General features: G+C 31.1%; 1 protein-coding gene across 1 annotated transcript in view; it reads left to right on the forward strand.

Moving 5' to 3' along the window:
• Positions 1 to 18,595, forward strand: part of LOC148617970 (uncharacterized) — a 163,625-nt gene that overhangs the window by 2,422 nt on the left and 142,608 nt on the right. The window contains exons 6-19 of the mRNA XM_088585159.1: positions 569 to 699; positions 1,229 to 1,364; positions 2,002 to 2,040; positions 2,667 to 2,797; positions 3,327 to 3,462; positions 4,100 to 4,138; positions 4,765 to 4,895; positions 5,425 to 5,560; positions 6,600 to 6,644; positions 8,756 to 8,800; positions 10,099 to 10,143; positions 11,410 to 11,546; positions 13,193 to 13,328; positions 14,285 to 14,684. Coding sequence (XP_088441285.1) covers positions 569 to 699; positions 1,229 to 1,364; positions 2,002 to 2,040; positions 2,667 to 2,797; positions 3,327 to 3,462; positions 4,100 to 4,138; positions 4,765 to 4,895; positions 5,425 to 5,560; positions 6,600 to 6,644; positions 8,756 to 8,800; positions 10,099 to 10,143; positions 11,410 to 11,546; positions 13,193 to 13,328; positions 14,285 to 14,684 — 1,687 coding nt within the window. The remainder of the gene's footprint in view (positions 1 to 568; positions 700 to 1,228; positions 1,365 to 2,001; positions 2,041 to 2,666; positions 2,798 to 3,326; positions 3,463 to 4,099; positions 4,139 to 4,764; positions 4,896 to 5,424; positions 5,561 to 6,599; positions 6,645 to 8,755; positions 8,801 to 10,098; positions 10,144 to 11,409; positions 11,547 to 13,192; positions 13,329 to 14,284; positions 14,685 to 18,595) is intronic.

Consider the following 18,595-nt stretch of genomic DNA (forward strand, 5'->3'; position numbering starts at 1 on the left):
CAAGTTGAAATATGTGGATCAATTACATATTGAAAAGTGGTCAATATTCAGGGTTGTAAAAATTTATGCAAACCGATCTACAAACGAGACAAAAATAGAAGCATTAAAGATTTGAGGAGGGATAATAAAGTGATATCTAAAAATGAATACATGAACGGTATACATGAAGTATATATGGAGGTAAATTCTTCAATTGAAATCTGTATATTTTAACAGTGTGTGAAATATTTGCTTGTAGGGAAACAAAAAGTAGTGAAACCCTCCATAAAGCCAAAAGGTAATGTTTTATAACTATATAGTATCAAGGAAACTTTTTTCTAAAAAGCTTTTTAGCACAAGGTGAAATATGTGGATCAATTACATATTGAAAAGTGGTCAATATTCAGGGTTGTAAAAATTTATGCAAACCGATCTACTATAAGAGTATATATAATATTTTGAATTGTTATATGATTATATTGAAATGTTTCATTGTCAGAGAATATTTGGATTAATGGGAGTTATGCCTTTTTATGGTTTTTGTATGCATGGGTTGCATATTTTACGTGAAAGTTTTTTTCAATTACAGGATATATTGGATGTTTCAAAGATAACAAACTTCCTGCAATGCCATACAAACATATCATTAATAATAGAATGACCATAGAGACATGTACTAAGCACTGTAAAAGTAAAGGATACTACTATGCTGGTGTGGAGGTAACAATGTATTTTCCTTTGAAGGAGAGAAATATAGGTTTTTCCTGTTTGTCCATTTTAAAGTTTGTGCAGGTTTTATCTGCAAGTGATATTTATTAAATTTGGAACACATCCAAAAAGTGAAAAGTTATTTGGTACAATGCCGAAGATGATTAAGAGACATTTTAGTTTCTCATTAGTTTGAACTTGTGATTGGGATTGGAAATTTTCTTAGCAGGAAAGTGAAATAAGTCTGCTCTTAAGAGAAGGAAAACAATTTAGTTGATAATTTTTCTTTTGTGAGTACTATTGTTCAACTCAGACCTTTCTGATTAATGAATGAAGTTGTCATTTTGTCCTGTTCTGATTGTTTAATAAGTAAGCACCCAATTTTTCAGGGTTTGACTTTTGTGGTCATATAAAGCATTACCTTCAAAGCATTTTTAATTCAGTATAGATTTCTAACTTTAATATTGAAATGATGTGTGATAATTTTATTACTGTCTTCAAGCCAAAGAAGTTCAAGAATATAAATTGCATATACTTTCAGTCCTATAAACACTGCTTTTGTGGTAATAAATACAGCAAGTATGGTTCAACAAATGAAAAATACTGTAATACACCATGTGGCGGCAATAAGAAGCAGATGTGTGGTGGGGGTTGGAAGCTTTCTGTATACAAATCAGGTTTGGTACCTAGACACAAAACTTTGTGAAAATTTTCAATGTGCAAATGAGCTTATTATTGATAGAGGTGATCCTCACATGAAATGAGTGACGATTATGCACTAGGACTGATTCTTCAGATTACTCGAAAATGAAAGAATAAATATTTTGAATTGGAATATTTAAAATCGTAATTTGAAAATAGAGAAAAACAATTGAAATAGTGTATAGAAAAGATTTAGCAAAACCTATAAGATGACTACAAACAATGCATGGTACATAATGCCTGCACATTCAAATGAAATGTATGATACACACCTACTTGAAAGGAAGCATACATATGTTGTACAAAAAAGGCACAAACAATTGAAATATTATATCAAAAACACTTAGCAAAAGCTATAAGATGACCACAAACAATGCATGGTACATAATGCCTGCACATTCAAAAGAAATGTATGATACACGCCTATTTGAAAGGAAGCATACACATTTTGTAGAAAAGAGACAAAAATAGAAGCATTAAAGATTTGAGGAGGGATACTAAAGTAATATTTAAAAATTGAATACATGAACGGTATACATGAAGTATATATGGAAGTAAATTCTTCAATTGAAATCTGTATGTTTTAACAGAGTGTGAAATATTTGCTTGTAGGGAAACAAAAAGTAGTGAAACCCTCCATAAAGCCAAAAGGTAATGTTTTGTAACTATATGGTATCAAAGAAAGTTTTTTCTAAAAAGCTTTTTAGTACAAGTTGAAATATGTGGATCAATTACATATTGAAAAGTGGTCAATATTCAGGGTTGTAAAAATTTATGCAAACCGATCTACAAACGAGACAAAAATAGAAGCATTAAAGATTTGAGGAGGGATAATAAAGTGATATCTAAAAATGAATACATGAACGGTATACATGAAGTATATATGGAGGTAAATTCTTCAATTGAAATCTGTATATTTTAACAGTGTGTGAAATATTTGCTTGTAGGGAAACAAAAAGTAGTGAAACCCTCCATAAAGCCAAAAGGTAATGTTTTATAACTATATAGTATCAAGGAAACTTTTTTCTAAAAAGCTTTTTAGCACAAGATGAAATATGTGGATCAATTACATATTGAAAAGTGGTCAATATTCAGGGTTGTAAAAATTTATGCAAACCGATCTACAATAAGAGTATATATAATATTTTGAATTGTTATATGATTATATTGAAATGTTTCATTGTCAGAGAATATTTGGATTAATGGGAGTTATGCCTTTTTATGGTTTTTGTATGCATGGGTTGCATATTTTACGTGAAAGTTTTTTTCAATTACAGGATATATTGGATGTTTCAAAGATAACAAACTTCCTGCAATGCCATACAAACATATCATTAATAATAGAATGACCATAGAGACATGTACTAAGCACTGTAAAAGTAAAGGATACTACTATGCTGGTGTGGAGGTAACAATGTATTTTCCTTTGAAGGAGAGAAATATAGGTTTTTCCTGTTTGTCCATTTTAAAGTTTGTGCAGGTTTTATCTGCAAGTGATATTTATTAAATTTGGAACACATCCAAAAAGTGAAAAGTTATTTGGTACAATGCCGAAGATGATTAAGAGACATTTTAGTTTCTCATTAGTTTGAACTTGTGATTGGGATTGGAAATTTTCTTAGCAGGAAAGTGAAATAAGTCTGCTCTTAAGAGAAGGAAAATAATTTAGTTGATAATTTTTCTTTTGTGAGTACTATTGTTCAACTCAGACCTTTCTGATTAATGAATGAAGTTGTCATTTTGTCCTGTTCTGATTGTTTAATAAGTAAGCACCCAATTTTTCAGGGTTTGACTTTTGTGGTCATATAAAGCATTACCTTCAAAGCATTTTTAATTCAGTATAGATTTCTAACTTTAATATTGAAATGATGTGTGATAATTTTATTACTGTCTTCAAGCCAAAGAAGTTCAAGAATATAAATTGCATATACTTTCAGTCCTATAAACACTGCTTTTGTGGTAATAAATACAGCAAGTATGGTTCAACAAATGAAAAATACTGTAATACACCATGTGGCGGCAATAAGAAGCAGATGTGTGGTGGGGGTTGGAAGCTTTCTGTATACAAATCAGGTTTGGTACCTAGACACAAAACTTTGTGAAAATTTTCAATGTGCAAATGAGCTTATTATTGATAGAGGTGATCCTCACATGAAATGAGTGACGATTATGCACTAGGACTGATTCTTCAGATTACTTGAAAATTAAAGAATAAATATTTTGAATTGGAATATTTAAAATCGTAATTTGAAAATAGAGAAAAACAATTGAAATAGTATATAGAAAAGATTTAGCAAAACCTATAAGATGACTACAAACAATGCATGGTACATAATGCCTGCACATTCAAATGAAATGTATGATACACACCTACTTGAAAGGAAGCATACATATGTTGTACAAAAAAGGCACAAACAATTGAAATATTATATCAAAAACACTTAGCAAAAGCTATAAGATGACCACAAACAATGCATGGTACATAATGCCTGCACATTCAAAAGAAATGTATGATACACGCCTATTTGAAAGGAAGCATACACATTTTGTAGAAAAGAGACAAAAATAGAAGCATTAAAGATTTGAGGAGGGATACTAAAGTAATATTTAAAAATTGAATACATGAACGGTATACATGAAGTATATATGGAAGTAAATTCTTCAATTGAAATCTGTATGTTTTAACAGAGTGTGAAATATTTGCTTGTAGGGAAACAAAAAGTAGTGAAACCCTCCATAAAGCCAAAAGGTAATGTTTTGTAACTATATGGTATCAAAGAAAGTTTTTTCTAAAAAGCTTTTTAGTACAAGTTGAAATATGTGGATCAATTACATATTGAAAAGTGGTCAATATTCAGGGTTGTAAAAATTTATGCAAACCGATTTACAAACGAGACAAAAATAGAAGCATTAAAGATTTGAGGAGGGATAATAAAGTGATATCTAAAAATGAATACATGAACGGTATACATGAAGTATATATGGAGGTAAATTCTTCAATTGAAATCTGTATATTTTAACAGTGTGTGAAATATTTGCTTGTAGGGAAACAAAAAGTAGTGAAACCCTCCATAAAGCCAAAAGGTAATGTTTTATAACTATATAGTATCAAGGAAACTTTTTTCTAAAAAGCTTTTTAGCACAAGGTGAAATATGTAGATCAATTACATATTGAAAAGTGGTCAATATTCAGGGTTGTAAAAATTTATGCAAACCGATCTACTATAAGAGTATATATAATATTTTGAATTGTTATATGATTGTATTGAAGTGTTTCATTGTCAGAGAATATTTGGATTAATGGGAGTTATGCCTTTTTATGGTTTTTGTATGCATGGGTTGCATATTTTACGTGAAAGTTTTTTTCAATTACAGGATATATTGGATGTTTCAAAGATAACAAACTTCCTGCAATGCCATACAAACATATTATTAATAATAGAATGACCATAGAGACATGTACTAAGCACTGTAGAAGTAAAGGATACTACTATGCTGGTGTGGAGGTAACAATGTATTTTCCTTTGAAGGAGAGAAATATAGGTTTTTCCTGTTTGTCCATTTTAAAGTTTGTGCAGGTTTTATCTGCAAGTGATATTTATTAAATTTGGAACACATCCAAAAAGTGAAAAGTTATTTGGTACAATGCCTAAGATGATTAAGAGACATTTTAGTTTCTCATTAGTTTGAACTTGTGATTGGGATTGGAAATTTTCTTAGCAGGAAAGTGAAATAAGTCTGCTTTTAAGAGAAGAAAAACAATTCAGTTGATAATTTTTCTTTTGTGAGTACTATTGTTCAACTCAGACCTTTCTGATTAATGAATGAAGTTGTCATTTTGTCCTGTTCTGATTGTTTAATAAGTAAGCACCCAATTTTTCAGGGTTTGACTTTTGTGGTCATATAAAGCATTACCTTCAAAGCATTTTTAATTCAGTATAGATTTCTAACTTTAATATTGAAATGATGTGTGATAATTTTATTACTGTCTTCAAGCCAAAGAAGTTCAAGAATATAAATTGCATATACTTTCAGTCCTATAAACACTGCTTTTGTGGTAATAAATACAGCAAGTATGGTTCAACAAATGAAAAATACTGTAATACACCATGTGGCGGCAATAAGAAGCAGATGTGTGGTGGGGGTTGGAAGCTTTCTGTATACAAATCAGGTTTGGTACCTTGACTAAACTTTTTGAAAATGTTTAATGCAAGAAAGATTCACATACATGTCAACCTGTAGGACGTTTTATGAGGGACATTTCTGTTTATGGGAAGTTGCCAGTGTAGAAATTTTGCATATCCTCGTTTTTGAAAAGGAAGTAAGCAAAAGTACAATAAATATAATATTATTAGATGTATATTATTTTCTATAATTTTTCACTTTAATACTGTTAATGCATGTTTGGAAGCATTCTTTATGGCAATTAATGGTAGCTGTTTGAGTACGTTTGATGCTTTCTGTTGAAAAATCTGTTTTGATATCATGTCATCTTAAATGTGGAAGACATTTGTTGTGTGTGACCTGTTAAGTCAGTGATAGTTTTATCAAATCTTCAAGACAAAAGAAATTAGTCTATTTAGCTCACCTAGCCAAAGGCCATGTGAGCTATTGCCATCACTTGGTGTCCGTCATCACCGTCGTCGTCCATTAACAATTTGTAAAAAATCTTCTCTGAAACTACTGAGAGGAATTATAGGAAACTTTGCACAGATGTTCCGTAGGGTATCTTGCTCTAAACTTGTGTTTAGATTTTTGATTCCTCAAAAAGAATGGCTGCCATTACTAAAAATAGAACATTGTGGTCAGACTGTTAGGTTTAGCTAAATTTTGACTTTGAGTAAAAGTGTTTAGCATGATGAGATCTATCTGTGGCCAAATTTTCATTTTTATCTGTTAAGCCATGTATTGATCCTTATGATAAGTCCTACAAAAGTTTTCTTGGATCGAAACTATTAGTAAACTTCTTGTTAAATTTGTTGCCATTGAAAGACAAAATTTAGCCAGTTGAGCGAATTAGGCTCCTAGGAGCCTGTTGTTTAGAATAGTATTTCTTATAAGAAGAACAAAAAATCATGTAATACTTCATTTTGGCAAGTAAAAATAAGTTAAATGGACTTGCATGTGATGGGAAAGCAGTGTTTGTCTGAAAGTGTCTGTTAAATGGTTCATGTTTAGTTAAATATTAATTTGAAAATGATTTTTTGCAGGGAAACAAGAAGTGAAACCTCCCAAAAAAGAAGAAAAACTTAAAGGTAAGGAATGAAAATTTGCAGAAACAAGGAAAATTGGTTTTCCTAGATTCATTTTTGAAATCTAATGGGAATATTTCTTTTTGAAAATGGGAAGGAAAAAAGAGAAGATCCCTTTTTTTTAAATGTCAAACAAGGAAAGGAAAAGAAAATGTGAAAAAAATGAGGGTAGGATGTATAATAAGTCTTCTTTTGACAAATTTTTAAGAAATTATATACAACATTTTTTGAAATAATTGTCAGATAGGGAAAACTATAAATATAATTTTGCTTGTTTTACCTGGTTGAATATTGCTTTCATTAAGGTTCAATTATCTTCAGACCATGTTCAGTATTTATGTATTTTTTTAAATAAAAATTTCATATTGGTTTCTGTCAAAAATCATTATTTTTATAATAAAGAAATCTATTTTGAACATTTTGAAGTATAATCTATTTTAAGTCATAGCAGTATTAAGCTGAAATTTCTTTTTTTAAGTCACTAATATTATTAGCTACTTCTTGCACTCTTAATTTCAGTACTTTATATTTGCATATGATTTGCATAATTACATATTTATACTCCATGTTATGCTGCAGGACTGTGCTATGTTTAGCCCCATCATGTCATAGTTTTAGTTTCATACGAGATAAAAATTTATTTCTTGAAAATCATAAACGTGTGTTCTATATGTGTTTCGTCTTGTATGGAAACGGGGAGTTTACATGAAATGATCGGTTAGCATTGAACTTTTATCTGGTTTCCGATTTAGGCAGTGTGGGTCGTTGCAAGACTATATAGGTCATATACATTGTCCATGAATATTCACTGCCAGTTGTTTAATCTGGTTCCTAATCTGGTTCCTTTTCAATAAGAGACTGAAAGATTGCTAAAATGGACCTCTGTTAAAAAATATACATGTCTATGTGTTTTTTAGCTTGTATGATAATGGGAAGTTTAATGACCGTTTAGAATTCAATTTATGTGATATTACCCAGTTTCCGATTCAAACACAGGGGCTCGTTACATTATACATTATCATGACCATGATATCTATATATAAATTGCCAGTTGTTTAATTTGGTTCCAGGTATCTAGTTACTTTGATTGAAAACATTCGGGTCATCACCGTTACGAAAGAGTATGCAATCATATCAAGGGAACCAAGATTTTAGTTAAGGTCATCCAAGTTTAGAGCATATCGCCTTCATGCCATTTTGGATGCTGAAAGTAAGCCAAAATCAGTGGCAGAGAATACTTGACAATTAGCGATTTTGAAGACTTCAGTCTTTAATTTATATTATGAAGGTTCTAGGCATAGTCTGGTATGGTAGTATTGAGATTGACAAAAACATATCATATTGTACATCATTTATTTAAAAATCATCTGCCATGTTTCGTCTTGTATTGTTTTCACCTTTAGTTCAATATTTATTTTACTTGAGTATATAGAGGCAACTATTTTGCTGTACCTGTGTATGATGATATTTTGATGCAAGCTGCAGTCTTTCCTGTGGGATGAGGGTTTCTCATCATTCATAGAAGACCAACGGGTAGCCTTGGGCTGACATTTTCATTACAGTTTGGTTGTTGTCTCTTATACACCATACCTATTTTTGTTATACCATGCATGAATATTGTAGTTGACAACAAAGAGACACCCAAGATCACAATATTGGAGAAATTTTTCAGACAAAAATATTCCAATAAAGAAAGTTCTGTCCAGTTTCTGTATGGTAGTTATGATCATGTGATCCCAAATATTAATTCTTATTTTTATTTTCATTAGGAATTTTGATTTGTTCTGATATGTAATTATGAAAATATTCCTATTTTTGTATTTTAAGATCATGTTTGGTATCATGTCATCTTAAATGTTGAAGACTCTTGCTGTGTGACTTGTTAAATCAGTGATATATTTTATCAAAAGAAACGAGTCAGCCTTACTTGGAATGATATGTTTTGTTTAAGCATAAGCAGAACAAAAGATATAGCACTGCAATTTAACAAGAACAACATTATTAAAGTTGATTATATTAAATAACATGGAATGAAAGAGAAGTGCTTGTCTAAAAGTGTAATTTAAATAGTTCATGTTTTGTTAAATATTTATTTGAGAATGATTTTCTTGCAGGGAAACACGTAGTGAAACCCCCAAAGAAAGAAAAAAATCTTGAAAGTAAGTGTTAAAAGTCTGAGGAATGAAGGAAAATTTTGTACTTTGAGATTTATTTTTGGCTGGAAAATGTATTTTGTAGTTTTAAGGGAGTTTTAGCTTTTGCAAATGAATAGTAAAAAAGGTTAGAAGAACCCGCTTTTCTTTTTTAAATATCAAAAAAAGAAAGGAAAAGAAAATGTTCTTTTTTTTCAGTAGCAGTCTTTGTAAGAATCATTTTCTGTAATATATGATACACTCCAGAAAAGTCTACACATATTTCTTTTGTTATTATGTTGCTTTACAGGTCTTAATAATGAAATGTATAATGATTCATTCCAATATGTCTGCTCTTTAAAATAGGAGATAATTCAGGCTAAGGATCCAATAGTTTATATTGTATTTTTTTTTGTGATTTACAGAGTTATTGCCTTTGATTTTGAAATCTACAGTACACTCTTTATGATTTTATCTTAGATCAAGGGTTATATAAAAAGCCTGATGATGCTTTCTGTTTACTTAACATTTTAAACAAAATATCAAAAATAGAAATATTATAAGCTAAGTTCCAGCCATGAATCACATATTGCATGATTCTTATCTGGAGTGCTCCTTAAATTGTTATATGATAGGGAGAACTGTATATATAATCTTGTATATAACCTGGTTAAATATTGCTTTCATTAAGGCTCAATTATCTGAAGAACATGTTCAGTTACCTTAGTCTTTAGTACATGGGCTAAGATACCCCTGTGCACCCCCTCACTCATCAACTAAAACATGAATTTCAGGTACCCTCTACTTCCCATTTACTAGTCTTTGTGTCGCCACAAAAATAAACTGAAGTATTTTTGTAATTTTTGGCTAGTTTTTATACTTCGTTGAGGCAAAAGTCCTCTTTTTATGTTTTTTGATTCTTCGAACTTCTTTTTACCATAAAACAAAGTAAACTGACATATATGTGTATCGTGTTGCGAACAAATCTTTCTATCCAGTTTCTGTTAGGTAGTTATGATCATGTGATCCTAAATGTTAGAAGAAATGAGTCGGCTTTACTTGGAATGATATGTATTGTTTAAGCATAAGCAGAACAAAAGGTATAGCACTGCAATTTAACAAGAAGTAAGTTATTAAACTTGATTATATTGAATAACATGGGATGAAAGAGAAGTGCTTATCTAAAAGTGTGATTTAAATAGTTCATGTTTTGTTAAATATTTATTTGAGAATGATTTTCATGGTTTTCCATGTCTGGTCTTTGTCCCTGGATTACATTTTTTAGATTACCGTTTTAACCTTGGTTCCCTTGATTACTGTTGCAGGGAAACAAGTACTGAAACCCTCCGAGAAAGAAAAAAAGCTTAAAGGTAAGTGTTAAAAGTCTGAAGAATGAAGAAAAAAATTGTATTTTGAGATTTATTATTGGCTGGAAAATTTATTTTTGAAGTGTAAAGGTAGTATTAATTTAGCAAATGACAATGAAAATTGTTAAAAGATCTCTGCTTTCGTTTTCAAATGTCAAATAAGGAAAGAAAAAGAAAATGTGAAAAATGAAGAAAGAATGTCAAATTAGTCTTCTTTTGACAATTTAAAATAAAAATTCTATACAACTTTAAAAATTATTCTCAATTAGGGAAACTTTATATACAATCTTATAAATTATCCTGTTAAATACTGTTCTCATTAAGGTTCAATTATTTGAAGATCAAGTTTGGTAACCTATGAGAAAAAAAGACAAAAGATAATTACATTGATTAAATAGAGTGGAGCAACTTGTGGTCATCCTGTACAACATTTTTTCATATGTTCGCCAGTCGACCTTACCTATCTTAATCTTTAAATCAAAAAGTATTGAAGCAATTTTATTTAAACTTTGCACAATGTTTACATATTAAAGATGTAGATTTGATATTATTGAGAATATTGATACTTTATTTCGAGAAAATTTTGGCATTGGAACATTTTACATTGCCACAATGTGTTTTGGATAGAGTCTTCTGAATATATTATTCAAATTTGCCAAGTATTTATATATATATTAAAGCTGTTCATGGATAATATGATATTTTTTTCCTTGAACTTTTTGCATGTTTATATTATTGAGTGTACATGTACCTTCCTTCTGTAATCTGTAAATATAAAAAGCATTGAACCAATATAATGCAGACACAGTGTTTTTATACATATTGAAGATGTGCACCTTCTATTATGGAAAAGTTGAATAGATTTTTTCCTACATTGTTTGCATTGTTAAGCCATTTTTTTCTCTCTATATGTTGTTGTTGGTACCCACTTTGTGTAATCGGTAATTCAAAGAGTATTAATAAATCTTATTCAAACTTTGCATAGTTTTATATACACATTGAAATGTACACCACCTACAACATAAACAAATTGTACTAACAGCAGTATTTGCAATCATTTTATAGCTTGTTTAGTTCTTTTGAATATATTGAAAATGTGCTAACAAACATATGATGGTAATGCACCCCCAGACATATTATGGTCTGGTTTATAAAGATAGAATCATCGCAGTTGTTTTCCAAATAACTCAATTTAGCAGAAGATATTGATGAAAATAGAAGTAGCTTTTGAGAACATCAGTATATGTTTTCCTTGCAACTTTATTTCAGTCACAGGATATGTTGGGTGTTTCAATGATAAAAAACTTCATGCGATGCCACACAAGCACATAACTGACAACAAAATGACAGTGGAAATGTGTACTAAGCACTGTAAAAGTGGTGGATACTTGTATGCTGGTGTTGAGGTATTTACTTTTCTCTTTTGTCTTGTTTAAGAATATCTTGAAATATTTCTCATCAATTTATTTGACATGATACATCCAACAAGTTAGAAAATTTAATACAGTCACAAACAATTTGCAGTCATATAATGGTATCATGCTGTCTTCATTGTGTTTAATGGTTTGTTGCCATAGTTATCTGTAAGAATTACGTTATTTATTGTCTGGATGTTAGCTTGAGTATAAGTGAATGAATCTATATATTCCTAATTTTCAGAAAGTAATTTGCGTAAATGTGTATGGATCTCTGTGATATTATACCACTAGGTGACAAACGAGGAAAGGAAAACTATGACCCATTGAATAAATAAGTTTTCATGGTGCTGATGGATACACCATAACGATCCACGAGTTCATGATGATGACCATAAAACTTCTGTAGTGATGACTTCAATCTTGTAGCGACATAACCCTGTTCCAGAAGCCTATTTGTTAGAGTTCTAGCGCGATATAAAAAGTCTGCGTAGTTTCGGCAAGCTCTGGCTTAACGTATGAGTTGTGATATGAACACTCCATACGCAGGAGCCGAATGGATGTTGCCAAAGATGAAAGGAAAGTTCTGAATGAAAAGTCATCACGTTTGTCGTAAAGTTTGGTCAATAGTTTTCGTTTACCATCGACTTCTAAGTGTAGGTCAAGATATGAGGCTGACTTCACAGTGTCTGTAGTATCCTTTATCTCAAGTTCTTTTGGGTAGATGCAATGTATCAAATCCTCAAATTAGGATTGTTTAAAGATAATACGTCATCTATATAGCGGAAACTGAGATTTAAGGATCTAGCCAAACAATATTCTTTCTTTCTGATCAGATCAGCTATAAAGTCAGCCTCATAAGAGTAAAGGAATAGGTCAACAAGTAAAGGAACACAATTTGTTCTCATTGGAATGCCGACCTTTTGTTGAAAAAACACGTCCACCACACTGGACAAATATGTTGTCGATTAAAAATTTCAGCATTTTGTAAACATCTTCCTCTGTATATTTGGAAGATGATTTGGAATTATTTGTTACAAAGTATGAGGAATCTCTACCAAGAACTATATATTTGTATCTAGGTGTACCATCTTTTTTGGAAAAACAACGATGTATAATGTTTTTAAGTCGGGATTTTAACTGAGTATGGGGAATAGAAGTGTACAGTGTTGAAAAATCATAGGTTTTAATGCTATTATATTCAGATAATAGTCTTGAACTGATTGTCTCTAAAAGATCTTTCGAATTTTTCAGGATCCACATTGAAATAATACCACTACGGGAGTAACAAGTGTTGTGGTAGGACTGCTACCTATGGAAAGCTTTTGGGGAATGACTAACGATTTAGGAATAAGGGGCAAGGAACATTTTTTTTATTTCAAGTTCATAACTTTAGTAGCAGTGAATGAATATCTTTTAAATTGTAGCACACAGTTCCATTCCACAAAAGGGGGCATGGGAGTGATTTTGGGGTTTGTAACTTTGAACATGCTATAAAGTTGTGATACCTTATTTGTATTCATTTGGTTGGTTGTAAACAAATCACCTGAATAACAATGTATGTCCAGTTTTCAGCTGCCCTCAGTCAAAATTTAATAACTTGTGGTATGATTTATCTTATTTTACACTATATTTAGTACAAAAAGCATTGTTTCTGTGGGAATAATTACAACAAGTATGGTTCAGCTGAAGAAAAATACTGTAACGCACCTTGTTATGGCAACAAAGATCAGATGTGTGGTGGAAGCTGGAAACTTTCTGTATACAAATCAGGTTTGGTACATTTATGAAGATTATCATTCTTCCTAAATATTTAGATTATGTTTTTCAATGAAAATCGTATAAAATGTTTAAGACATTTACCCAGTAGTTTTTCAAGTAATATAAACAAGATATTATGTTCACTGAAAAAAAAATATTTGTATTTTCCACTAACATAGTTTTGACAGTATATAGAAATTACTCCGTCTGTCTGTCTGTATGCCCATCTATTCGTCTTGTCAACATTTCCTGTCAGTACAACTCTTTAACTGCTTTTGATTTTGATTTTAAAACTAGATTTATTATCATAAATATATACATAATTGCTTTATTTTGTTTAAATCGCTAAAAAAGAACTCAATAAGTCTAATATAATAATCGAGATATAATTCATGTGGAAAATTTTCCAGTAGAACCCAGTATTTCGTGGGGTCTTGCAGTAGAAAGAAGTAGAATGAACTACAAAAAATATTTAAAAAAAAATATACTTAATTTACCCTGCATGACCTGAAAATTATGAGTGTTTGCCTGCATGGATATCAAAATGATGAGTTGCATTTTTCCTTTAGATTTCAGATTATATAATAATCCTTCACAATTAAGACATGATCTTTTATTTTAGAAAGACTAACATATCAGCAACATGATTAATGAGAAGAACCACTCTTGATTTAGCAATTGTCCGTTTCTGAAATGGACACTGAAATTTGAACTATTTCAAATCACCTTCCTCACACTGTTTGTCATTACAATAAGTGTTTGTGGAAGCGTTATTTTTTTTGTAATAATTGGTAAGTTACTGCCTATTTTTTTTTGCCAACTATTTCTTTTGTTGGTCTTAAATATTTGTGTTTTAACAAGACAGTATTAAAGTGAATAAATTTGTTTCGCAGCTTTTGACATTTATTTAAATTTCACTCCTTTTTCATTAAGAAGGGCCATGTTTGAATAGGTTTTTATCGTTACAGTATCTGAATGTAAAATGAGCCAGGTTGGTAAAGATTATGCAGGCACTGCCAATGTTACAGAAAATGGACGGAAGTGTCAGGCATGGGTATCTGAAGTTCCACATAAACATATCTTTACAAAAACTATGGGGAACCAGAAAAATTACTGCAGAAACCCTGATCAAGAGCCAGACGGACCTTGGTGTTACACAACAGACCCCAACTATAGATGGGAATATTGTAATGTACCATATTGTGGCAAGTATTACTTGAAAAATTATTTGTTACCATTCAAAATTAACTTCCTGGTTCTCAGGTCCTCTATTGTCTTTTTGAGGGTGCCTCAATACCCATTTTTTTGCCATATCATTATGAAAAAAAAATTCCTCCCGCATATTTTTTTTTATGAACAATGTGAAATGCACCTTCATTCATTATTTTAAAATGTAGTGTGATAAAAAGAAATGCATCCCTACTCACTGGTTTTTATGAAAAATTGCCTGAGATTTAGAAATAAACTTTGAAGCAAAATGACCTGCATTTGTTGTTACTATTTAGTGTATTTTATCCAAACAATCAAAATAAGTAACTATGGAAAGAAACTTTTGATTGATTGTCAAAAAAAAAATTGTCAAAAGAGTTGTTGAAAGATAAATCTTATTAGAAGTTACTCGCCTAAAAAGTGAAGAAGTAGCTATTTTTGCAGTTTTTGGTTGTATCTTAAGTTTTGGCATGCACAATTTTTTTTTCTCATTCAACAAAACTCAGCACCATTTTCTGGAAAAAGTTTTCTTGTTCATGAGGGGACAAGGATAATTTTGGAAGAGCAGGGATAAGCTAGGTAAGCAAGTACGACATATAGGCATGATGATTATCGCTAAGCCATCCCTTTTTCATAAGATTTTTTTTCATGAATATAGGTATTATATCTATGTTTTGTATGTATGTAGATAGACTATTTTCTTTTATGGATTTTCAAATGGAAATAAATAATAAATATTAAATCAGGATTATATCCTTATATTCTCTCTGCTTTATGTGAAAAAAAAATCAGTTTAAATATATGTATCCATTTCGATGTATGTATGTAAAATGAAGACTAATTTCCTTCTATTTTTTCGTGTAAAATAAAAAGTAAATACCTAGTCAAGATTAAATATTTATTTTTAGCTCACCAAGCCAAACGCCAAGTGACCTAATTCCATCACTTGGCTTCCGTCGTCTTCGTCGTCATGAATAATTTTTTTCAAAAATTTTCTCCTCTGAAACTACTAGACCAACACGTTTTAATATTGGCATAATTGTTCCTTAGGGTGTTCTGCAGAAAATGATCGTATGGATTTTTTATCCATGAAAAAACATGGCTGCCATTACTAAAAATAGCAAATAGGGGTGAAATAGAAGGTAGTTTCTTGCAAATAACTCAAAAACCGTTGCTTTAAGCACATTTCTGGCATAGGGTAAAATTGTTCAGCATCATGAGAAGGACCGAAATTTTCAAAACCATTCATTGACTGATGTAAGAGTTACGGCCTTTGAAACATTTTTTTCACATGTATAACTGAAAATCTTCTCTAAAACCATTTATGAGTAATTAAGGGAACCAAGGTCATAACGGTAATCAAAAGAATGTAATCCAGGGACAAAGACCAGACATGGAAAACAGACAACAAAGAGCATACATAGAAAGTAACAAAAGCAAACGAGCAACTCGGACTCCACTAAAAACTGGGAGCATGGACCAAGTGCACCGGTAGGGTGAGCGTCCTCTGCTTTCCTAGAAACACCCGCCGAGTTGCTCATAAAAAGTCAAGTCCGGGGTAGACAAACGAGGAAAGGAAAACTATTAACCGTTGAATAAATCAGTTTTCATGGTGCTGATGGATACACCATAACGATTTACGAGTTCATGATGACGACCATAAAACTATTGTAGTGATGACTTCAATCTTGTAGCAACATAACCCTGTCCCAGAAGCCTATTTGTTAAGAGTTCTGGCGCGATACAAAAAGTCTGCGTAGTTTCGGCAAGTTCTGGCATAACGTATGAGTTGTGATATGAACACTCCATACGCAGGTGCTGAAGGAATGTTGCCACAGATGAAAGGAAAATTGACAGATCTGAATGAAAAGTCATCACGTTTGTCGTAAAGTTTGGTCAATAGTTTTCCTTTACTATCGATTTCTAAGTGTAGGTCAAGATATGAGGCTGACTTCACAGTGTCTGTAGTATCCTTTATATCAAGTTCTTTGGGGTAGATGCGATGTATCACATCCCCGAAATTTGGATTGTATAAAGATAATACATCTATATAGCGGAAACAGAGATTAAAGGATCTAGCTAAACGATATTCTTTCTTTCTGATCAGATCAGCTATAAAGTCAGCCTCATAAGAGTGAAGATCATTAAATGAAAATAAGTATAATAGTTCTTTAGTGTATTGTGCTCAAAATGACTTTTAATCCGTGAATAGTTATGACTGCCTATACTAAAAATGGAACTTATGGGTCGGAAGACAGGGTTTTATTTAAAAATAATTAAAAAAATTGTTGCATTTAGGAAAATTCTGGTTCAGGTCATGAAAATGCGATTAAAAGCATTTCCTGCATTTGACAATTTAGTTGGTTTTAACATAGCCTGTCTCATTTCTCAAGTTTTTCAAATAGGCAAAGTTTAACCAGATAAGCGAGTCTGGCTCTCTTGAGCCTCTAGTTTATCATCATAATTTCAGATCATTCAATTCAATATTGAGGCAACAAATAACAAAATAACTGACAATTTTATGATATATCATAACAATAATCAATATGAAGAATATAAGCACTGAATATTTGAATTATAATTTTACGAAGTCAATTAATCTAAGTACAGTAGGTGGGAACTAGCTGAAGTCTGGGTCAAAAACTTAGTATCTGCGTCTCTTTTGATGGGCGAGCTCCTCTTGCAGCATACTGGATGATGGTACATTCTGTCACGACTTGTGTTTTCTGCAGAATTTCGATAATTTCGTAGATGTTAGATGTAGACACTTCTTGACCAATTAAAACCGAACTTGATATGAAAGTTTCTTGGGATTTTCTCCATAGAACTGATGTGGATATTTTTGATCTGTCGAAAAACATGGCCGTTGTTACATGTACTACATTTAGAAATAGAATATAGGGGTCAGAGAGAATTTTTTTCCGCATATATCTCCCAAATTGAAGTTTATCCACACTTTGACGGGGTAAAAATATTCAGTATGATGAGCTATATTTGTGGTCAAATTTTCATGTAAATATGTAAAGCCATGTAGAAGTTTTTGCCCTTCTTCGACTTGTTTTTGCAATTTTTAATGTTATTACTTAAAAAAAAATGTTCTTCTCAGATAATACTGGATAGTATTTAATTGAAATTGATATGAGTGTTTGTTTTCCGAGAAAACATGACAGCTTTAACAAAAAAAAAAAGGTGCTGCTTTAGTATTAAGGCAGGCGAGTAATTCAGACTCTAGTTTAAAGCATATCGATCTGCTAATAATAATTTGTCACAACCAATGTCTAACCAAAGAATCAATTAATTTACAAGAAATAATTACTGGGACATATATAAAGTTTGACTTATAATTTCGTAATGAAAATTTAGCTTTCAGCCCATTTTTTGACAGTTCTTGAGTAAACTTTTTGAAATCCCCTTTTTGTCAATTACATTTCACATAATATTACATCTTAGGCCAACTTTTTTTTATAATCTGTTTACGGGATTTTTTTTCCAAAAAAATTGGGTCGAGGGGAGAAAATAAAAATAAAAATAAAAGTCAAAGTCTTGGTGAGTCGCTGGAAAAAATAATTGTAATTCGTTTTCGTTTTTATTTTTTTTGTTATATTCTAAATGTGCGAAAAGTAAGAGGTTAATATACATTTCACTTCTACAATTATTAAGACTGACTGATACTGTTTTCACAAGGAAACAGAGAATACACACAAATTTTTAACTTTTGAAAAGAAGATGTATAAAATATTTTCGATGTGTAGATACATTTGTATCCCTTTCCAAGTTTTTGGCTACATTTTTGAAGTGTTTTGAATGTGTATTTCAAGTCATTTGTGAACATTTCGACCCTTCTGACAATATATTTTTGCCTAGGTAAATACATCAGAACCCATGCCACATTTGATCTTATTGCCACTGATCAGTTAGGGTTATTGGGGAATCACATTCGTATTGTGTCCTAGTTATGACTGGATGTCAGCATCTTATTGATATAATGTGGTTTTATTGGTAGGTGAAATGATCTTGTTAAAAAGCTGCAGCTGAGATGTGCAGTGTTGTCCACCAATCTTTGGTTTATG

The sequence above is a fragment of the Perna viridis genome, chromosome 5 (assembly GCF_037379345.1).
Source record: "Perna viridis isolate PV_CMFRI_1.1 ecotype Kerala chromosome 5, ASM3737934v1, whole genome shotgun sequence".
Lineage (NCBI taxonomy): Eukaryota > Metazoa > Mollusca > Bivalvia > Mytilida > Mytilidae > Perna > Perna viridis.